Raw genomic sequence first — 17,721 nt, 5'->3', positions numbered from 1 at the left:
ATTTAAACATACCGGCCAATTAGCTGTATTATTATTTCAAGTGTACGGACATTCTTGTGAGCAATAATGGATCGTTTTGTAACCAACTCTGAAACTACTTTAGGCCCAGTTTAATATGCAACTCAAATGTATACAGTATATAGGGGGTCTCTGCTCCGTCTGTATTTCAGCTAAGGGGTCCTCGGCCTGAAAAACGTTGAAGACCCCTGATCTATCGTCATCATGAGGCTGACATTTTCTTGTTCAGGATAAAATGACAACAAGCTTTTAATGGATTGCAAGTCGTAACTGTGGCTAACTCTGTTTTTTTTGTTTTGTTTTTCTTGCACAATCATCAGGCCCCCCCCCAAATCCCCCTCAGCCTCACCTATGCTTTGTGTTGAGTGCTGCTAAACTTCAGCTGGTTAACGTTACCATTGTAAGCTTGCTGTTGACGTTAACATTTAGCTCAAAGCACCACAACGTAACCTCACACCTCGCTCAAAAAAAGAAATATGTAAGCTTTATTTACAAATGGTGCCTAAAGTGAAGAATAAAAACCGGCTTGGATTTAAATATCCCCATAATGTTAAAAAGCAAATGTCAGCATAACTTACTTGATTGGTTCAACAGTTGCCACATACTTATTCTAATCAACATGACTTTTTTTTTCAGGCAGCAATCAGGACCTCTGACAACTCTCAGTGTTGATGTAATTGTGCCCTGTGGCATCTATCGTATGTATGCACTGTGAATGAACCCTTTGGGAGACATAATTAATAATGTCGCTATAAATATGCCTTCCATTTTAGCTCTATATTTGTAGCGTGATATTGTGTGCTTCCAGCATGTGTGTGTGTGTGTGTGTGTGTGTGTGTGTCAGTACACTTCAGTCTAGAGCCAGTTGGGACAGAGTGAATGAACACTGGCACACTAAAGATGTCATCAGATGTGAGTCAGCTGTGTGTGCATCTGTGTTTGTGCATATATGCATGAGTGTCTCCATGTACTGTGTGTGTATGTGTGCACATATGCAAAATTGGGCTGTCCACCGGTTTTGGTAGATGTGCAAATATGTACGTACGCGACTCTTCATTTGCATATTTTCGTCTGTTTTTTTTTTATCAGCCTGCACATGCTGTGTGTTTGTGTGTGTGTGTGTCTGCCTGTCTGTGTGTGTTTTTGCAAAGCTCTGTATATCTATATGTCGACATGTATGTACGTGGGCTCCGGTGATGTGTGTTACAGCTCAGGGCTTTGTACCCTGGGGTGTCAACAATGAGGACGGCTGGGTGTGCGTTTCGTCTCTCGGTGTCTGTCTCTGTGTGTCAGTGCCCATGAGGAGTCCACACAGTGCTCGCTGTCCCAGGAGAAATCAGTCTCCATTTCTCATCTAGAGTCACAGAAATGTTGTGTAACCTTCAGTTGCCTCTGGACATGTCAGACAGATAATGAGGCACCTTCTGTCATGCACTCACATACTGTATGCAGTGTGTCACATTCACATAAAGCCTCGGCGACGCCATCAGTGAAAGTCTTGACTCCACTGAGATCCTGGCAGAACATTTCACATTGTATTTACATCCTCAGCCTGCTTCCTAACACACAACGTTGTGAGTGAGCTGATAGTTGAATGACACCAAATTGTAGCAGCAAATGCAACAGAAACAGCTGCTCTGGCCACGAAAATCAGTCCAGCTGTTGTTCATCATGAGGTTCATTTGACGGACAGTGACGTCACTGGATTTACACCAAGCCTGTCTTTGTGTCCTCAAATGTTTGTTTTTTCACATAAATCTTGAATCATTGCTTTTTTCCTTCAGATCAAGTTAAGGCCCAGCAGGTACCCATGATGCACTACACCTAACTTCACCAAAGTTCACCCAGCATCTACGGAATCCAAAAGGAAGATGTTAAAATATAAAAAAAAATACATCTAAAAATTCTCCAGAGTCTTGCACTTGGTGTCCTCAAAGTGACACCAGAATTAATAGATTTAGTTACAGTTTTATTTTGGCAAAATTGTCGCAACATACTGAGCAGATGGATGGACAGCAATGGAGTGACTTAAATGTCAGGAGAGGTTTAAGACAATTTTAGTTTTTACTGACTTACTGACTTTTTTTGTTCACACCAAAAACTGATAACTGATTTGATTGCATGCTGACCACAGTGATCCTCCTCACCTCTCAACCATTTAAAGGAACAGTATGTAGGATTTAGTGCCATCTAGTGGTCAGGATTGCAGATGCAGCCAGCTGAAACTTTTCCCAGTTTTTCTTCGGTGTCCATTGTTCAGGAGGTTTTTACAGTGAGCTGAATTATCCACAGAGGTCTCTTCTTCTCCGAAACAAACATACCCAGTGATTTAAACCAGTGGAAACACTAAATAAAGTAGTTTCACATGTGCCCTATCTAGGGCCAGTGTTTTGTTTGTCTGTTCTGGGCTACTGTAGGTACATGGCAGAGTAACATGACAATCTCCACAGATGAGGACAATTGAATTTGCCAGCTGAATAAGCCTGATTTAATATATTCTGGATGGTCCATCACCTTCAATATATGATACATCACTGCAGAAAATGTGTTAAAGCAAATTTAATAAACTGTAATATAATGAGGATATTGTAATATGGTGTGGTGTAGTACCAGAAGGTCAACACACACACACAAAGACAGACTCAGCGGTGCCAAACAAACAAACAAACAAAAACGTATTAACAAACGTCTCTAAATTGGAGACTTTCTTTACAGTAACTCTTCTCAGACTGCCTCCCTGCTTCTTTTTTTATCCAAAGGGACAGTGTTGGTGGGCAGCAGTGAAGTCACAGCAGCCACAGCTGACGGGGGATTTCTGGGTTCTGCTCTGTTCTGTTCCAGCTGCTGTTCGAGGTGCTGAACCAGCACAGGCAGGCAGGGTCTCTGCTGTCGCTGTCCAAGGTGCTGATCCTCTGCCTACCGACCTGCATGGATCCTGGGGGGCTTCATCAAGAGCGCCATGAATGAACCAGTGTCCATGCCTCTTCCTTCTCTCCTTCTATTTTTCCTCCTTTGTGTCAAATTATAGGAGTGTGTTCGATGCTGTAGTGCTTGTATGTTTTGTTTCTTGAACAGCCTCAGCTCTCAGCAGGTAGTCTCTCTTGTTGCAGGTTTAAGTTGCATTTCTTCCCACAGTTATTATTTACATTTCCCTAACTCCCCACATATCAAACCAGACACCAAATGTCACAATGCCACTGTGAACAATACATCAACAACAGGCATGCATGCTGCTTTTATAAGGTGATAGATAGTAGAAATGCTTCTGTTATTATTATTTTTTACCAACAGATGAAAGGGGAAAAAATGCAATAGATATTAAAAAATAAAAAAAACATGCAAGGGAGAAATGCATGTCAGTCCTTTATTTATTGAGGTACAGTATTTTACATAAAAGTTAACATACATTTTCGGGACGTTTGCTCTCTGACCCCCCAAAAAAGTGCCAGAAGCATTTTCCGTTGTTCCACCAAAATACTCTTTCTTAATTCTAAGACAATGTTTCTCCATCCATCTATAAATATTCATTACAGAGTAAAATTAGAAGCCTGCTCTTTGTGAGTGGGTCTGAGTGTGTGTTGCAGTCTTCTACTTCAACAAGCAGCCATTTATGTGTATATGAGGACTCTGCATGTGTGTGTGCGTGTGTGTGTGTGTGTGTTCAGAAGGGCTCCCATTGGAATGAATTATTTAGGGGAGAGTCTCTTTTACTTATCCACGGTCGACTGGCCGCCGGCACGTACCGTTCTGCTTCTGACGACACAAGAGACTACCCTAATTCACCATCCACCCTTCTGCGGCATGCCCCCGTGTCACCCTTCAACCCCACCCTAACTTTTCCCAGCATGCTCCGGTGGTCCGCTGCAGAAGTCCACTGCATTGTTGCATTGCTGCTTCAGGTCCACAAAAGTACTGTAAGTGAGGGAAATGACGAGTCAGGAGTGAGTTGTTTTATTGCAAAATCGCAAGTAACAGAACTATCATTTATTTTTCAAAAACTTTCACACAAAAAGCAAGCAAAGAGCAAATGAAATGAGATCCTACAGACACACGCGCTGCGACAAGTCCGTCATCCTGGAGTCCTGCTCTCCAGGAGCCGGATGCTAACAGACGGCGTCAACAGTGAAGAATCATGTAAAATATTTATCCATGTGGCTGGCTTAATAATGTATTATCCCTCAATTTAGCACCCAGAGCTTTGCTGTGGCTTGCTTTTCTCCGACTGCCACCGAGTACTTGAAGTCCAATCATTCAAAAAACATCTACGGCTTTAAAGCAGCACACTCACACCATTACAAATTCAGATTAACGTGGCTGAAGCTTTCTAGTGGCAGCTGATTGGTGTGTCTTTCTCAATATATATCATATGATTGGCACCCAGAAATGTCGTCGTCTGGGAGGATTGGGAGCGTCAGATTTAAAAAAAAAAAAGCATTGTTAAAAAAAATAACATCACCAGGCTTGTTTACTATTTCATTCCCTGTTAGAAGTTTGAAGGGCAACGCAATAAGTTGGTGGAGAGCCAGCGAGGAAAATTGCATGCATCACGCAAATACTATCCAAATATAGCAAGAGTAGCTGGCTGATCTCTTCATTCTGTGGCAGCCGGGTGCTGATGTGACCCTGTCAGGCAGCAGACTGAGACTGATGGGATACTATGTGTGGCTGATGTACAGCTGCTGCTGCTGCATCTCCATATTTATAACTAGACTTCATCCATCCCATAATCCGCATGTAGCGAGATCCTTGCTGCTGAGTGCACATATGGATGCACGCTGTCACTATCCCACACTGTCTCTCTCTGTTTCTCACTTTCACCTCCTCAGGTGACATGTCTAATCTGCCTCTTCCCCCTAACACACACACACACACACACACACACACAGAAACATGCACACGCTCATTCAGCACTCCCTAGTAAGGATTAAGTGTGAGTGGTTGTTGGGAGCCACAGGGTGGACCGATTCAAAGCCAGAGTCAAACTCCAATTCGGCTGAAGGGGGGGGGGGGGGGGGGACTGTGTCTTCACCACCCTGAACTTTCAGTGTGTGTGTCAGTGCTGACAGGCACATTCAGACTCACCCGTGACCTTTGAGAGAAGGCGGGAAAGAGGGATAAATCAGAGAAAGAGGGGAGCTTCAAAGGAAAAATGCTTTGCTGTGCTTTTGCTTCGGAGACGCAGCTTTGGCCACTTCACCCAGCGTGCATCGAAATGTGTGACCGTGTGGCTGAGCGGTTTCTTCCAGAGGCACAGGGAACCAAAATGAGAAATGCTTTTATTAGGTAGTAAAGATGTGAGCAACGAGCAGCACATACGTGGGTGGGTGCTGTAGGTTTAAAACAAATGAATAAAAACCCTTCATCTCTCCCGTCCTCTGATCCTGTGTACGTTTAACTCTTTGACTCCCCTTTCTCTCTCTCAGTGACCAGCAGCTACAAACTCATCGAGTTATACCTAATACTGAATCATGACCACCTGCCAGCTACATGCACAGTCTTATAATTGTGAGACCCAGCTGCAGAAGCTGCTGGTGAAACCTCTCGCTCGGAGATGTATTGTGTGAGTGACTGAGCAATTTTCATTCACTTCCTCACACACGTTTTCTTAGAGGAGTTTCCAGTCGCAAAGTTTGTTAGCTGTACTGGTGCTGGCCAGTTTTCTCAAAACTTTCACTTCATTAAGGGTCCCCATGTCTTTGGAGGCCCCCTATAAAAGATTTTTAAATCAACATGAGACAATACTGAAATAAACAAAAACTGACAACATAAAGTGCCAATTTGGCCAAAAAATTGTGACAAAACAATAAGCTGAGTGTCACAATCAACAAGGTGAACCCAAACGCAGAACACAGACTCAGAAAGAGAACGGTAAAAAATGGGGTTTATTGCCAGGATAATGAATGTGGCCATGGGGGAAATCCAGGGGATGGAGGCTGATGGCAGGTTGGAGGGGTCTGGCTGGCTGGGAGTGTGGCAGGAGGTCAAACAGGCATGTGGTGATCCTATGACAGAGGAAAACAGAGGGTATGTATCCACGAAAAACACACAAGCAAAAGTCTAAGATGAATTCAGAATTGTAAAGCGTGACTGTACCACAGTGGTAGACACAATGATCTGACGAGGACTGGAGAGGAGAGCTGATGTTTTATACTAACACTGCAGGGTTGATTACTGGATGGTTTTCAGGTGAGGAGCAGGTGAGTTGAATGAATGTAATCAGGAATCCAGGAGTGTGAGGGAGGTGCCACGCCCACAGCGAAACCTAATAAAACAAGTCTTTCACTGAGATTTTGAGACAATCATTCAGACAGTTATATAATGAGGAAACAGACACCAGAATCATCCATCTGTCACTGACAGATCTTTGGCTGTTTGCAAATACTAACACTTCCAGAAGTGACAGAAGTCCACAGAGGAAGTCTGTGCAGCTCTGCAAAATTATGCTCTTTTTGGCATTGGTGTAGTGTAACTAAGTACTCAAGTAGTACTGAACTTAAGTGCAGTTTTCAGGTCGTACATACTTTACTACTTACTTTTATCTCTGGTGTGTATTTTGATTCTAATACTTTTGCTTAAGTAAGATTTTGAATGCATGGTTTTTACCTGTAGTATTTCTACGCTATGGTTTTGCTATTTTGTTAATAGAAAAAGATCTGAGTACTTCTTCCAGTGCTGCTTTTTGGTTAATAGTTTCAAATAACATTAAATGCTAGAAGCTCAACAACAATCCATCCATCCATTTTCATCTGCTTATCTGAAGTCGGGTCACAGGGGCAGCAGGCTGAGCAAAGTATTCCAGACATCCCTCTCCCCAGCTACGCTTTCCAGCTCCTCCTGAGGGACCCCGAGGTGTTCCCAGGCCAGATGAGATATGTAATCCCTCCAGCGTGTTCTGGGTCTGCCCCAGGGCCTCCTACCAGTGGGACGTACCTGGAACACCCCCGACGGGAGGCGCGGTTTCGGCAGAGAACCATGGCCTCAGACTTGAAGGTGCTGACTCTCATCCTGACCGCTCCCCACTTGGCTGGAAATCGCCCCAGTGCATGCTGGAGGTCACAGTGTGATGAAGCCAACAGAACCACATCATCTGCAAAAAGCAGAGATGCAATTCTGAGGTCACCAAACCGCACCCCTTCCTCCCCGTGTCCTCATACTGACTGAGGTACTCTGTCTGAATGTGCCATTTCATTGTGGTTTTCTTGAACCACTCTTAGTCTGGCCCCTCCCCGGGGACCACTTTGCCTTGGCCTTGCCTTAGCCCCGGACAACACAGCTACCAGGATCACACGGACATGCAAACCCCTCCATCACATATAAGTGGCAATTCTTGGAGGGGCTCAACAACAATATCTTAACAAAAAAAAATCTAATTTCTTATAAATACGTTGGCTGATACTATTGGCTCAATATTATAGTACATTGACTAAGTAAATATGCATTTGATCAGACCTGCTTTGAGTTGCTAAACAACAGGAAATGGCTGCTATGAAGCTTTTACATTTTTAAATCTGTTGCAATATTCTTTCCGTTTTAGCAGAACAGGTTAGCTGTGTTTGAAATGCTGAAAGGGTTCTCTGACATAAAAACATTTCTTGATACCTGACATGAAAAACATTCCTCCAGGTTTCTTCCGCCTAGATTTTACAGGCAAAGATGTGTTCCATACATTTTATTTTTCAGACCACATCCATCCACTTCCCGCGCCGCTTCACTCTGTTATGGGTGATAGGGCTAATCTCAGCAAGAGGCGGGCAGGGTACATCTGAGACAGGTTATCAGTTGACTTTAAACTGTAGCAGAGAAAACTTTCACACATAAAGGGAAAAGTTCACAGAGTTTGAGTCAAGGACTTTCTTTATTATTAAATAACATGAGACAGTTTGGCCTTTTTAAGTCTTTTTACAAGTTTAATCTACATTGTGCGATTCAGAGTGTTTCTATACATTGTGAGTTTGCAGTTGGTGAATTCATGTGCGATGTGCAATTATAATAAGTGTGAGCACATGTGGGAAACACATCGTGTGTGTGCAGCCATAACCAGCGTCCTTCTCAGAAGCCATGCGTAACTCTTGTATTTTACAAATGTATGTACAGGGAAACACAGAAGACTGACAACAGAAATAAACACCCTGAAGAGACAGTGGAAGCCGTCAGATGACCTTCACATCATAACATCAAAAAATATCATCACTAGCTGTCAATGTCTGTCTTTAAAGGGGACCTATTGTGCTCATTTTCAGGTTCATACTTATATTTTGAGCTTCTGTTTTAATGTTCAAAAACACTTAACGCTAAAACACAGGGGCACCTTCCTCCATGAAAAATCTCCAATAAAAGCTTAACACAGCGGGGGATGTAGCCGCAAGAATATGATCCAAAAATGGGGAGAAATGAACATCAGCAACAAAGATTATGTTTTCGTGATGTTAGCAGGTAGCTACATGTAGCAGTGTGTATAGCAACACACTGCTACATGTAGCTACTGTTAAAAAAAATCACCAACAAGAACTTGTAAACACAACTGGACATGTTTCAGCAACACATTCTTGCTCTGACCTCATCACATATCGACATTTGGTCATGGACTTTCCACATTTACATACCACGTGAAAAGTACCCTTGGTGCGTTCTGGGACACCGTTTCAAGTTCTGCCTGTTACATGCATTGTCTTCCTTCAAAATACAGCTCTGTTTTCTCTGAAAGCTGGTATTTGTTGGACCCTTCCACCACCCATCCCACCCACCCTACTCTCCTACTGGACTTTCGCTGCCTTAATCTTTGTTCTTGACCCGCCCATTTTCCCCCTGACGCTGCCAGCTATTGTATACCATCAGTCTCTGATGGCGGAAGTCACTGCCCAAGTGCCAGTTTTCAATTACTTCGGAGTGAGACCAGATTGGTTTCAGCAGGAATATGATCGTAAAATAGGGAGAAATTTACACCATTGGCAACCAATATTAGGCTTCATGTTTCCCTGACGTTAGCATGTAGCTTCATGTAGCACTTGCAATAATGTGCCTGGAACAGAAGACCATATAAAGAAATCTGTCACAATCTCAAGTTATCACAGAAACACAGAGGCAAAATACAACGCAGCCAGCTTCCGTTTTTTTGTGCGACACTTCCGGTCCAGCACTCTTGACCACTGTGTAAATGGGAATCGCCTTGTTGTTTACCTTGTTGAGTTTAGCTATATATATATATATCTATATATATACACATATATATATGTATACGAATTACATGAAATATGCAAATTAAGTGGCATGAATGAAGCAAGTAGTGCAGTTTCATATACTTATTCGTGAGACTTGAAAAATCTGAACTTCAGCGACCGATTCACGCCGCAATAGCCAATCAGCATTGAGATCCTCTGAGGACGTATGACACCGAGGACATACCAGCGGAAGTTCATTGACTGATTTAGTAACTTCATGCGTGTATGATGTGAGGTATTCGCGCATATGAAGCGAGTCAACACAAAATATTTTAGCATTCAACACAACATTAGGCTTGCAGGGATTACTTTTACATCCAGTTACTTAATCATTTAAAACTTTGGCATCATTTAATACTTACAAATGACATTAAAACAGAAAATAAACAAAAGCATAATAGGTCCCCATTAATGTATAAATTAAATGTACATACTGTACCACATTTCTCAAAGGTGTGTTGTCTTTATTGCACTGGCTTACAATGACAAAGTCCTACTGCAGAACTCATGAGGATATTCAGCTTCTTCTTTCTCAGTGATTTGTATGTTAGGAGGTTCTTCTATAGCAATTATAATAATAATCACTTTAATAATTACCTGACATTGTTAAACATATTGTATGAGACTGTACAATAGCAATGACTGAGTGGACATTTTCAGTAAAACATACAGAACGCAGATGCAGAGAAGAGCGAACACAATGGGAGAGAGAGAAGACGGCTGTGAGGAGATAAGCTGCAGGCAGTGGCAGGTCAAAACATGGCACAGGAGAGGAGAAAGAGACAGAGAAGGAGGAAAGGAGAGCAGATGTGATAATCATGTCAGAGAAATCTGCGATGGGGAGGAGGAAACTGGATAACAGTGTTGCGTGCACAGTGAGAGGGCAAGGCAAAGATGAAATGGGGAAATCGGGGTAAGTCATGTGAGGAAACAGACAGCTGAGGGCTAGAAGTGATGGCTGATGATGGAGTCCCAGAGAAAAGCATGAGACAGAGAGAGGAGAGACAAAGCACCAGAAAAGGAGAAAGAAGACAGCTCAGTGTTTGATGTGAGAGAGCTGCAGGAGGGATAATTCCCAAAGTGGGGGAACAGAGACCGACAGAAGAGGACACAAAGAGAGAGAAGTCGACAAGACAAAGACACGTTTTCTCATTTTAAGAAGCTGATGAGTGGCTGGAGGAAGAGTCCCACTGTTCCCAGCACACACACTGTCACAAAAACCCACAGGAAGATCCTGTCGATGACCATGGCTACGTACTTCCAGTCGTCCTCCACCTGAGGAAAGGAAGGAGATTTAGAAAATACTCTACAGCTATATGGCTATAAGGTGTGTGTGTTTCTGTTTAAGAGGTCACTGTGAACCACCCATGTTTACTACCTTGCATCAGGCTATTTTTGGAGCTCTTTGTACAGCATGTGTGTGTATTGTAGAGTACTCCTTCATCAGTCATGTGTGGACAATAGGATCATGGCTGCACTGACCATAATGCAATTGTGCGCCTATAGAGAAGGCTATTCTGCATGCATCAGAGAAAGATCCCAGCTTTGCAAAGAAAAGATGGAGCTGGTGCAACAAACATATCAGGGCCATCCAGAGTGTGCAGGAGGCGTACGCAAAGCCCTCCATCTGCAACAAACAAGCAGCTTTACACTCCCTTTATAGCACCGGGTGAATGCTTTCTACACCTTTTTACTAAGCGAGGTAGAAATTCACACACTGCAGAGATAACACACACACAGAGTAGCTTTTGTGTTGTATGTTTATTTGTGTGCTGTGTTATTGTGGGGAGTAAATCTGTGCACACCAATCCAGGGGCAAACCTCTGGTCTACTATTTATTTTAGGGCATTAGGAGCTGGTGAAGTTTGAGGTAGGGGTTGGGGTTAGTCATCTGAGCCTCTGCCATGAGCTGGAGGTCGTGACTTTTCCTTGTCTTGTCTTGTCTCGAACTTTTCTTGCTCTGCACCACACCTACTTTGTTTTGATTATCTTTAATTTACCCAAGACATCACATATTCAGACATTCACTCGCACACACCTGGTATATCATTTACCACAATTAGTCAGAATATTTTCCTACTTTTGTAAATGAGTTTGCTCATCTGAATAACCCCTCGACAGCTGGGACTAGTTAAGAGCTGGGTTATGACACTTACAGCAAATAAACGTAATGTCCTCATTATTATAGTAGTTTATGGTTATGTGTGTGTCTGCCATGTATGGCATGTCTCCGTGAATGTTTGTTAGGACTGCTTCCCCTGCAGGAAATGATCATTTTCCACTGTAAAGGTGAAATCAGTAACTTTGTTTTCATGTTCCAGATACAGCAAAGCACTTTAAACACTAATATTACACTGGAAAGTTGACTCATTTGTTGTTAGTGTGTTGTAAAAATATAAACACAAGCATATCATTTACTGATATGTTTGACTACACTGCATCTGACAGGATATAGTGCCACACGGATACATACAAAAACAGTGGTAAGTATTGTTGTTTCATTGTGCAGAGGAAGAAGACGGGGGCCTCTACTCGGTCACTAGTGGCTGGTTTTAGAATGTATGAATTTATTATTGTTTATACTGGTGCAGAACACCATGATGTGGGACTCCTTTGAATATGCACAGAGGTGTTTATGCTCAGTATACTCCAAAAAATGCCAGGCGGCATGCAAACTAAACATTCTGGGGATAAGCAAGAAATCAGCAACTACCTGGCAACAGTAGAAACACCAATGTAAATCGATGCTTGCTACTGTTGCCAGGCAGTTGTTGATTGCTTGGTAAATGCAAACATTGCATTTGTGTACTGTAATTATAACCTTACCTCAAAGCTGAAATCATTTTATTCAGCTTTTTTCCCCCAGGTTGCCACTCCTTACATGAGACCGTTTTTAGCTTTTACAGATCTCTTATGTTCTTCCACACCCTGTAGCAAAAAGCCTCTTTCCCCAGTGTGGCGGACTATTTCATTCCAATCATTATAAGCCATTTGACCGCCCCTATAGTCTCTCAATGAAGAGTCATTATTAGAGATCATTACAGATGTCTGTACAGGCGAATCTGCTTGGTCAGTCTTCCCTCAAAGGCATCCCTGTTGAACTGAAACCAAGCACCGCAAAAACTTGGAATCTTCGTGCTTGACACAAAGCTTGCACTATGGACACTACCGTGAGTATAAAGCATTCCCCATTTCATCACAACTAGAAACACAACTGTAGCAAGTATTCCCCATCACTATCTTCTATCTCATTTTGAGACGCTACAAATTATATCCAGCTACAAAATAATACACAAAACCAGAAGTTAGAACGATAGTACATGGGGTTGTTGCTATGGACATGACACACCTTCTCATCTAGTCGCATTGGTGTAAACTGGCAGGTTTTTAGAACGCTGCATTGCAAGTAGTCGCAAATCTTAGGTCTGAACTGGGTTTTCGACCTCTGCGGATAGTTACCTAAACTCAAATAGGAGGACACTATTTAATGTTATACTTCCCAAAATAAATGCAACCATATGCACATTTCTGTTTCTCTAGGGATCATTATTTTATCAAGAAATTGTTTAATTGTTTTAACACAGACAACTGAAGCTGCTTTTGTACCTCTTTGGCTTTGTTGCGAGTCCTCATGTTCTCTGCGATGTACTTCACGCTCTCTATGGCCTGCTTGATCTCTGGAGACACCACGGAGAAGGCAACAACAGCATTGACAGGCGAGGGGGTATTCAGGGGCCTCGTCAGCTTGGGCAGCTCTGACTCCTGGGGCCCTTGTGTCGGGGGTGCCTGTGGTGGAGGAGGGGGTGGTGGTGGCACCATTGGGGGAGGGACAGGAGTCGGTACCTCCTTGCCTCTGTAGGGGCACCTCCTGTTCATATCCCGGTTCATTTCCCGGTTCATTTCACGGTTCAAGTCACGGTTCATCTCACCGTACTCCACACAGTTCATGGAGCTGCCAGCTGAGGTGGCGCCTCCGCCTCCTGCCCCACCATCAAGCGGTGGACACGCTACGCCCCCAGTTATACCTCCAACACTTACGCTTCCTGAGCCACTTCCTGATCCTATGCTGTTCTTTCTCTTCTTGTTTCTTTTTTCACCCCCTCCCGTCCCTCCTGTAATACTGGCAGGGGAGGAGCAGCCCTGGTCGATAGGCCGCCTCATCAGCATCACCCTGGGCAGCACCCCGAGGAACACAGACCTCACCCACTCTGGCATAGTGTGCGTCATGGGGGTGCGGTAGTGGACATTCAGCACAAAGACAGTGATGACGATGCTGAGCGTGACGAAAATCATGGTGAAGAGGAGGTACTCTCCGATCAGAGGGATGACGAGTGACGTGGAAGGGATCGTCTCAGTGATGACCAGCAGGAACACAGTGAGGGAGAGGAGGACTGAGATACACAGGGTGACCTTCTCGCCGCAGTCAGACGGGAGGTAGAAGACCAGCACTGTGAGGAAGGAGATGAGGAGGCAGGGGATGATGAGGTTGATGGTGTAGAAGAGAGGCAGGCGGCGGATGTAGAAGGAGTAGGTGATGTCTGGGTAGATCTCCTCGCAGCAGTTGTACTTGATGTCATGCTTGTATCCTGGAGCGTCGATGATCTCCCACTCTCCACTTTCCCAGAAGTCTTTCAGGTTCACCTGATGAAAATAAAAAAGGCAAGTAAATGGGAGTTATTTTGAGGAAGAATATTTTAAAACATCTGTGTTTGTGTGAGAAAATTAAATTAAATGCAAGTCAGCTTGAAGAGACACAAGGAGGGGACAGTTCAAATGTTCAAAAGCTGCCACTTGTAAATTGTGACACCTCACTAAATGTCTTCTGGCAGACAAGTGACAGGATTTAATAAAATGTATTCCTTTTTTGGCAAAACAGAGCACATGAAAAGGTATTTGTGGCTCTGGACTGAAACCTTACTGCTGAGGAAAATGTGTTGCAAACATGCCATGTAGAATAAAAGTGCACAACTGCTAGATGACCAGGATCTCTGACCTTTGAGCCAATGAGCACCAGGTCAATCTTGGCCTTGTCGTACGTCCAGGAGCCAAACTTCATGGAGCAGTTCTGGTAGTCAAAGGGGAAGTAGGTGATGTCCATGGGGCAGGAGGATTTGAAAATAGCTGGAGGAACCCAGGTGATGGTGCCATCGAACTTCAGCAGAGCCTTGGTCTTGTCTTCCACAAGGAAGTCACCTACAGCACTGAGAGAGATGGGAATGTCATTTCAGTTAAAGGACATTAAAACATTTAGCACAAAAGGTCAATAGATAGAAGGCAAATATACATGAAAAGAGCAGTAAAGAAACAGTTGTGTCTCTCAGCATATAAAGCAGGCTGATCCTTTGCATTCGTGCAGTAAAACTTACTTGTTGTACAAAACAATGTCTGGCCTCCAAATTTTATTGGATGGAACTCGTATGAACTCAATCCCATCGTACTCAACAGGGGACCATTTCAGTTTGTAGTCGTTCCAGACCTAACAGTCAGACAAAACTTGGCGTGAGTAAAAAACACAAAAGTGGCATCACTAATGACATCACATACAGGATAAACGTCACTCACATGTCTCAGCCAAAGATTGGTTTCCATGATCTGATTCACCTCATCCTGTGAAGACAAGAAGGGTGAATTAGTCACCAAGATAAAAGAATGCTGTCACAAAACATGTGATTTCTTTGTTTAAAAGAGTTGTTCATTCTCTACTCTTACCACTTTGACCAGTTGAGATATGGAGACCTCAAACTCCACTGTGACTGGATCTGAGACATTCTCCACAGGACGGATGAACTGGTTGTACCTCCTGAACAACCTCCGAAATAATCTGTCCTCGCCCTTCGATGAAAAACAGCCTAATGAAAGAGAGAAAAGAAGAAATGGAAGAGCAGTTTAACCCTTTAGTAAATGGATGTGTTTTCAATCATTCCTACACGTATTGGGTTTTTAGATCCGTCACTTATATAATGTAGGTCAAGCCATGTATTAAAATCAGGGGCATAATACAGACAGTGCAGGCAGTGTGGTTGCACTGGGGCCCATGATGTGGGGGGTCCATAGAGAGAGCGGGCCCTCCAACAATGTGTTGGGTGAAGAATGGGCGCTTATGAGTGATTGCCACCTTGAAAATATGCCCGTGTTCAAAGAAGAACTCTCATTAAATTAAACATTAAACAGTGGCATTTGCTATATGTGCCCTTGAAAAAGGCAAACCTGTCTTCGTCAGGTTTTTTTAAAATCTTTTTTGTAAAATAGTCAAAAGTACCTATTGTAAAATGTTATGCTTATTCCAAATAAACTATGATAAACTATTAAAATTGTTAAATTAATACATTCTTATTTTCTTTGGTATTTTTTTGTTATATACAGATATGCAATGATGATTGTTGGGTAAGATGTATGTTATCCAGTGTCAAATGCAACCCGGTCTCACTCTGAAGTCGGTGAAATCCGGCGCTTGGGGAGTGACTTGCGGCGTCAGACAATGACGAATAAAGCTGTCCTTTAACATCGGCATGATATGCGGTCTGATGCCATTTTGGTGTGATGGCACTCGGCAGGGGTAAATGTGGTGGGACACAAACAAAAGTTAAGGCAGTGAAAGTCCTAGTAGGATTGGTGGGATTGGTGGCGGATGGGTCCAATTAACACTGACTTTTACCAGGATGAGCGGTGTTCATGTCCTGTAAGATTCAAAAGCCAAACCCTGTTCTTTGTTCCTAAACCTAACCATGTGCATTAGTTGTTGGAGGAAACAACACTTCAATTCATGTCGTGCTGAGGTAGTGCATTTATAATGAAAGAGACTGTATGTAAACAGTAAATTTTACTGTGAAAATGGAAGTGTATTTTGAAAGACAACAATGCATGTAACAGGCAGAGCTTAACACGGTGTCCCAGAACATCAACAAGTCATTTCACCAGCAAGCCGTTAGAAATGTTGCACTCTGTTAAAGGAAAGTGAGAAATAAAAACCACAGACAGAGACAGTCACTTTGTAGCCACCGCAGACAGACTAATCCCTTACCCTTAGTGGCATCTACACATGCAGAGTGCATGTGTAGATGCCACTAAGGGTAAGGGAAACAATGCAAAATATGTTTTAGTCTGATTTAGATGAAAGAACCCCTTTAACTGTTTAATAAATGCTTCTTTGATGAAGTGAAAGCTGTCAGAGAAGTCTGTGTTTGAGAGGTGTTTCTATCGCCTGTGTACAGAACAAAGGCAAAACTCTCACACTTTAAGGAAACAAAAGATGATTTAAACAAAAAAGGAACGGGGTGCCGTCGGCCAGAGTGTGTGTGCCGGCTTTAGAAGGTCATATTGTGGAAAACTGCCACTAGTAACACTGGTGCCTGGGATGGCACATCGACCCATGCCTACCCAAGCAGAAAATGTTGCCTCACTTGTGTCACCAGCACGACCACAGAAACAGTGCGTCAGTGGCTTCAAAGAGCTCTAAGTCCACGTTATCATAGAACAACATGGAAATGCACAATCTTTCCTCCTTAAACTTCAATTAATCTTTCCTGTGTCATGTTCCCTTGTAAGGCTTTAATTCTCTGAACCTTTCTCCATCACCTTTTTCTTCTGGGGCAACTGGTAAGTTAGGTCATTTCCACGTCAGCCAGTAAAACACTGGTAGTCAGTCCCACTGTTGTCGCACTGTCCTTGAACTTCGAACTGATTAATTTTGCTAACACACAGAACAACTTCTCCCATCATAGCTTTCAATCTGAGAAATGACGCACACGTTATTCGACACAATCCCAACCCATCAAACCTGCACTTACTGAGCTGCGTGAACCATTTTAGAGATGGAGGAAAATATGCTTCACGAAAAGGGCAAATGGGTCACAACCCATATACCCACAAATAGACACATTCACTGAAAAGGTTTGTTTCCTTGGCAACAACTAAATAAAACATGGTCCTTTAATGGGACACTCTCGACAAACCAGAAGCTTGTAAAATTGGTTCAAAACCTTACTTTGAATTATTTCCTGTCAACGTACTCTTTAGCATCTTCAAAGACATCATATCTAAGTACTTTTTGTGCCATGTCTTCATGAAGAACCTTGCACAAGGAGGAAGAAAACACTGTTGTTTACAAACGTACATAGATTTGTTACCACAGATTTGCTTTGGAGAGAGATTTTGCGACAGAAAGGCTTTCTTACTCTGGCAGACTGGCCAATCATAATGTAGCATCGGGCCGGTTCAGACCATTGTAACAACAACAACAAAGCTGTGCTCTATTGACTCTAATGCATTTGTTTCAGATTTCCTTCATTTTCAGGCTGGTTTTGTGGATTTAAAGCTAAGCGTTGTGTATTAATGATACTCGTTACCTGGAGAGGTAGGAAGGAGATAAATGTTTCTTCCCTGTTCCAAAACCAAAATCAGAACCTGAAAAGTGTAGGGTTAGCTAGCTAGCTACTGAAGATATAGCCTACTGAATGTATACACATGCTGCTTTTGCTTTTTAATG

At 43.0% G+C, this 17,721-nt stretch overlaps 1 protein-coding gene across 1 annotated transcript in view; it reads right to left on the bottom strand.

Moving 5' to 3' along the window:
* Nucleotides 1-9,922: 9,922 nt before the first annotated feature.
* Nucleotides 9,923-17,721, bottom strand: part of LOC126389466 (neuronal acetylcholine receptor subunit alpha-3-like) — a 24,639-nt gene continuing 16,840 nt past the window's right edge. Inside the window, exons 2-7 of the mRNA XM_050043182.1 lie at nt 14,946-15,085; nt 14,799-14,843; nt 14,603-14,712; nt 14,230-14,437; nt 12,843-13,877; nt 9,923-10,511 (exon numbers count right to left, since the gene is read on the bottom strand). Coding sequence (XP_049899139.1) covers nt 10,386-10,511; nt 12,843-13,877; nt 14,230-14,437; nt 14,603-14,712; nt 14,799-14,843; nt 14,946-15,085 — 1,664 coding nt within the window. The 3' untranslated portion in view covers nt 9,923-10,385. The remainder of the gene's footprint in view (nt 10,512-12,842; nt 13,878-14,229; nt 14,438-14,602; nt 14,713-14,798; nt 14,844-14,945; nt 15,086-17,721) is intronic.

This window comes from Epinephelus moara, chromosome 4, assembly GCF_006386435.1.
Source record: "Epinephelus moara isolate mb chromosome 4, YSFRI_EMoa_1.0, whole genome shotgun sequence".
NCBI lineage: Eukaryota > Metazoa > Chordata > Actinopteri > Perciformes > Serranidae > Epinephelus > Epinephelus moara.
This window is presented reverse-complemented; position numbering and strand designations above follow the sequence as displayed.